This window comes from Choloepus didactylus, chromosome 3 (genome assembly GCF_015220235.1).
Source record: "Choloepus didactylus isolate mChoDid1 chromosome 3, mChoDid1.pri, whole genome shotgun sequence".
In the NCBI taxonomy this organism is placed as follows: domain Eukaryota; kingdom Metazoa; phylum Chordata; class Mammalia; order Pilosa; family Megalonychidae; genus Choloepus; species Choloepus didactylus.
The window spans coordinates 106,473,737-106,479,736 of NC_051309.1; the positions used below are offsets into that span (position 1 = coordinate 106,473,737).

The 6,000-nt window shown below is 34.3% G+C and overlaps 1 protein-coding gene across 1 annotated transcript in view; it reads left to right on the forward strand.

The window, feature by feature from the left end:
- The window catches only part of RAP1GDS1 (Rap1 GTPase-GDP dissociation stimulator 1), a 205,973-nt gene that overhangs the window by 162,855 nt on the left and 37,118 nt on the right, over positions 1 to 6,000 (forward strand). The window contains exons 8-9 of the mRNA XM_037831460.1: positions 2,573 to 2,716; positions 3,346 to 3,477. Coding sequence (XP_037687388.1) covers positions 2,573 to 2,716; positions 3,346 to 3,477 — 276 coding nt within the window. The remainder of the gene's footprint in view (positions 1 to 2,572; positions 2,717 to 3,345; positions 3,478 to 6,000) is intronic.

Below are 6,000 nucleotides of genomic sequence, written 5' to 3' on the forward strand. Positions count from 1 at the left end.
CTGCTTCTGGGCATATATCTAGAGAAGTGTACACATATTCGCCAGGAGCCACTCAGAAATGTTCATAGCAGCATTATTTATCATAATCAAAAATTGGAAACAGCCCATAACCAGTAACTGTAAAATGAATAAATAAGTCATGCTATATTCATATAATGGAAAAATATAAAATTATATAAAGGAATGAAGACAACTATAACCAACACAATGGATTAATCTTATAAAAGTAATGTTGAAAAGAAAATCCAACACTGAAGAATGTATAGTGAATGATGCTGCTTATAGTAAGTTTAATAAAGGTAAAATTCAACTCTGGTTTTTAGTGGTAGATATTTATTTGGTAAAACAATAAAGGAAGGTAAGGAAAAAGTTACCATAAAAATCAGAATAGTGATTTGAGCTGGAGGAAGGAAGGGATTTGTGATTCAAAAGAAGAATGCACAGAGTGGTTTCCTGGGTTTGGGGCAGTGAGTTTTGTCTTCTAGATGGTTATTGCATTGTTACATGCTTTATAATTAATTGATATTACTATGTCTATTTTATGCATTATTTTTGTATTTGTAGGTTTTTCCACCCTTAAAAAAGTTTACAAATACATATATATTTACTCTTACATATTTAGATATATGCATATATATATATATACACACACACACACACACAAATGGTAGTGATTAAGATAGATGTTCTTGAACAGAATGGTGTTGGTTAATGTGTGCTCAACTGCGTGTGCTTTGGCAGAATGCCTTTATAATCATACTAATGATGGCAATTTAAGCCTCCCACATATGTATGTGATTACAGTCAAACTGTGAGAAGAGAGATCTGCAAACTTTAATCTTGACACATTTTAAATTTTCTAAATGCCTTAGGGAGAAATCTGTTTTTTGTCTCATTTGGTGTTTTGGCCAAATGAAAATTTTATCATTTTCAGCCAATTTTATGCCAGAGAATTAATTACCTGTAAACTTCCTTGTAGTATTTTGGAATAATAATGTTTTTACTTACTTCTGTTTTTTCCCCAACCATCTTTACCTCTATCTGTTTTATAATTGTGCAGTAGAATGAATGATACCTTCGAAAACTGACTTCTGGATTAATCCTTAGCCTTTATCCTTGTTCTTCTCAGTATGCAAAGGAGAGTGAGTCCAATATTTTAAGTTATGATTTGTATAGTGCAAGGTTTTTTGTATTTTTAAGGCTTTTTCATCTTGGCTTTTTCAATTCCTGTCACCACACATTTCTAGCCCTAGCATTCTGTAACCAAGGAAATGCCCTACTTTCAGCATGGCATAGTGTGAGTGTACCTTTTTAAAATAATATTCCAGGTTGAATATTCTGTGTATTCTGAGGTGATATTCGAAAGAAGATCATTGGTGTTGGTTGTAGAAAAAAAACATAAATTTTTACCAAATTGCCTTAAAAAGTCTTAAGAATAAAAAGTCTAAGTATTGTTTCTCTCAAATGGCAAGTTGGAAATGCTGCTGCAGATTATCTTTGTAAATGCAGTTTAGGGAGACCAATGACTAAGTAATTTAAATTTAAATTTAAAAATGTCTGTGTAGCAAATGTATTTCTAAGCTCAGTTGATCAGGATCTACTTTAAGCAGTATCAAAGCATTTAAGTAGGCCAGTTTAGGTTAAAATACAAAGATAAATAAGGTGTAATATCTGCCCTACTGAGGGAGATAAATACGGATGTGAATATAAAACTTCAGTCTGTAAGTGTTATAATGAAGAAGTATTCAAGATATTAGGGACCCAATCAGAAATTCATTTGATAGGAAAGTGGAGTTTCCTGCAAAGATAATTTTATAAAAGATAATTGGGATGTAAATTCTGTTTCTAAAATTGCTTATTTTGTTGGTTAGCCATCAGCAAGCTTCCAAGTTTGTTTTTTTCCTTTTAATTTTTGTTACGGAAATTTGAAAACAGATTCAAAGGTAAAGAGACTGTAGTTATAATGAACCACCATGTACCTTGTCACCCAAGAAAGCATCAAATTAATGAAAAGCTCAAGCCCTTTTAAAAAATGTAACTTTTAAAGTTCATAAAGTTATGGATTTATTAACTGCCCTAGAAAAATCACATCTATACAAAACATGAATGCAAATATACTTGTGGTATAGCTTGGAATTTACTAATAGCTCTTTACTTTCCAATAACTTTGTAACAGAAACAAAATTCAAGCCCCAGTAGTGGATACATTTTAATTTTATAGTATAGGTATATGTGTTTTATTTTAAACAAAGCTGAGTATTTTACATTATTGACTTTAACATGAAGATAACAACATCAAGAATAACAATGAGTGATATTACATACCTTCATAGCTGGGAATTGATTGTTTCAGCTGCTGTGGGACATTGTGAAAGGTGACATGATTTCAAAATGGAAAAATGAAATAAAGCTTTTGTATATTTAAGCTACACTGTTTTTGAAACACAAATCTTCCAAGGAGAGTTGTGTTAATTGTGCATTTTCTTCTAAATCTTTCTTTATAGTGAATTGCTTATACCAGAGCTCCTATTTCATTTCACATTTTCATTATTTTATTCACATTGTTCTTCAGATGCAATTAAACTACAGTTGGTTGAAGCAGGCCTGGTAGAATGTCTACTTGAGATTGTTCAGCAGAAGGTGGATAGTGACAAAGAGGATGATATTGCTGAGCTCAAAACTGCTTCAGATCTAATGGTTTTACTACTTCTTGGAGGTGAGTTGTATTCTGTTAGTAAAAGAACATGGCTATCAGATTTTTAAAAAATTCATTAAGTCTCTTCTTTAGACATTATATTAGGCAATTTCTCATTTTCCTGTCTCACTTAATCCTTTTGATGTGATGATTTTGAAACCTTTAACACATCATATGATGAGAACTAGAGATAAAAAGCCTGAAAAAGAAGTGTCTTCACTGTCTTCCAATATTTGGAAAGCTGTTACACAGAAGACACAGCCATTGTATCCAAGGACCAAAGTAGGACTAATGGAAATTACAGCAAGGCACATTTTAATATAGTGGAAGGAAAACTTTGTGTTAATTACCATGGCAGGAGGTGAAGAGGGTAACAACATGCAAGTGAGGAGGCTCGCTAGTTTTCCATTCAGGCAGCACCTACATAGCTACTTCTCAAAGCATCCAGTGGAACTTGGACTAGAAAACTTCTAAGTTTTCTATTGTCTACTCTCTATTAAAAGTTTATTATGTAAAGAATCATTACTTTCTCTTTATGAAAATGTAGTTAGGTGAGGAGGTATGTAGTTTCCCAGTTGAATATTAACATGGGAATATGGATTTGTTATCCTGATTATTTTCTCTTAACTAATTGTTTCATTTGTCTCCAGATGAATCCATGCAGAAATTATTTGAAGGAGGAAAAGGAAATGTGTTTCAAAGGGTGCTTTCTTGGATTCCATCAAATAACCACCAGCTACAACTAGCTGGAGCATTAGCAATTGCAAATTTTGCCAGAAATGGTAAGTTTATTAGGTCATCCTTTTTAAGTCAGATATTCTGTATTTTCTTGTATATTTTTGCTTTGACATCACATACTAAAACTGGAACTGTTCAGAACTGTCTGTAGTATGTGTGTTTTGTTCTTACCTTAATTGTTTAGAGATCTGAAATACTTACAGTGCTTTTCTAACAGATTATGTATTTTATGTCATTTGACTAACATCTGATAGTTTAAAGATCTTACAGAAAACACTGTTCATGAAGTGCTTCTTTTGAGTACTTTGCACTTGACAACTTAATAAGCTTGAGTCCCATTCTAACAGACATCTGACCTCATAGACATGCCCATTTGTTTAGGGATTGTGATTTAATTTGAGTAGTCATTCTATGGTTTTTGTGCCTCCATTTATACTTTTATGATACAAAATTTAAGCTTAGATAATCCTGTTATTTAGGGTAGAATATTTAATTTAATATTATTTTAGAAGTACCAGACCTCCATATTTATTTCGGAAATCTGACACCTCCTGCTGTTCAGCCAACAAACTTAGTAGTATATTTTTTGTTTTTTAGTTTGGTATTATTCCGGGATGAACAATTGATATAATGTATTATAATGCATGGCTTATGATATTTTTGCTCCCTTCCTTTTGGGGCCTATCTTGATTTCATATGTTAGTCAAAAATGATGGAATTGGTCATAAAGAGGGTGGCATAAGTCATCCCTGTGAATGTTTTCCCTTAGAGACAGCTAAATTAAAGTGCAAATTCAACTCTTTTGGAACTCTGGAGGACTGTCAGGACTGGAAAAAGACTCTGTAAGGGCTGAATGAAAAAAAAAAAAATACTTAAAAGTAGGAGAGCAGTGTGGTGGATTTTTTAGTCCACATCCTTCCTCCATACTCAGATCTGCACAGTTTATGCTATGCACAGTGGCAACCTTCCAGTCCAGGCAACTCTGCCATGGTCGCTGAATACAGAGCCACCCACTGTAGCAGTTTAGTGTCCCACGTGCATTGAGACATGGGGTCCCAAGGCCACACAAACCCATGGTGGTGTATTAGCAGTCTGCACATATGCATTCAGAGTGGGTCTCCAAAACCAGTGACCATGACAGAACCTTTGGCAAGCTGTGCACACTCTCAGTCTGGACCCTAACTGCTGGTGTTCATAAACAAAAACATTGGGTATCTTTGTACACTGACCCCATCTAGCTCTGTGGGTCAGGATCCCCTAACATGGAAGTTACTGGAAACAGAAAAGCTGCACAGAAAGGGGGAGGTAAGCCACTGTACACATTGCAGACCAAAGGCTGAAAGCATGGTCTAGAATATGGGAGTAGAGCTGTGTAAGCTGCAGCCAACAGAGAAGAAAAAAGATTTAAGAACAGAGAAGAGCCTGGGACTCCTGAAGGAGGAACAGAGGAAAGGAAACCCTCTTCTAAAGGGTAATCTCTCACATACTAGGGTAATCTTGAAAGTTTACTGTGCGCAGACAGAACAAAACACAGGTACTGGAAGACCTGAGAAAAACTGAACTGTTAACCACAAGCCTTTCTGAAGGTTCAGTGTAAACTGGACAGGCATTGCAGAAGAGCTTAAACACAAAGCCAGACTATATTAGGCAAGAGGAAGAAACTGACTTCCAGATTTAGCACATCAAACTAATCAAATGCCCAGACATCAACATAAGACCACAAGGTATGCAAAGTAACAGGAAGAAATGGCTCATTCAAAGGAACAAATTGAAACAATAGAGGATGCATAGACATTGGACAACTGATCAAAGATGTTCAGTCAAATCTATATAAGATAGGGAGGGAGGGAAAGAAAGAAATGGCGTGACAGGATGTTAAAGTTGGTGGATTGGGATATTGGGGGAGGGGGGTCGGGGTATGCCGGAGTTCTGTGTATGGGGTTTGTATTGTTTTTGCAACTGTTCCTGTAAAGTTGAGTTTATTTCAAAATAAAATTTAAAAAAAAAAATCTCATGTATAATGTCAATGAGTTAAAGGAAAACATGGACATAGAACTAAAGGGTACCAAGAAGAAAATGCAAAAGCAAAAAGAATCATTGGAAAGTTTGAAAAGGAGCATAACAGAACTTACGGAGATGGAAAACACAATAACAGAGATTAAAATACACTAGATGACTATGTAATTCCAAAACCCTTGTGACTGACACTCTCATTAACCAGTGTATGGACAGATGAGTAAGAAAACAAAGACAAAAAATAAATTTATAAATAATAGGGCAAGATAAGAGGTATGGGTGGTTTGGAGTGTTCTTCTTAAATTTTTATTCTTATTTTTATTTATTTTTTTGAGTAATGAAAATCTTTAAAAATAGGTTGGTGATAAGTGCACATATGATTCTGTGAACGGGTTGTACACTTTGGATGATTATCTGGTATGTGAATATATCAATAAAATAGCATTTTAAAAAACCACATCAGGATACAATGGCTGCTATTTAAAAAAAAAAAAACGAAATTACAAGTGTTAGAGAGGAGGTGGAAAAATAGGAATACTCATTCATTATTG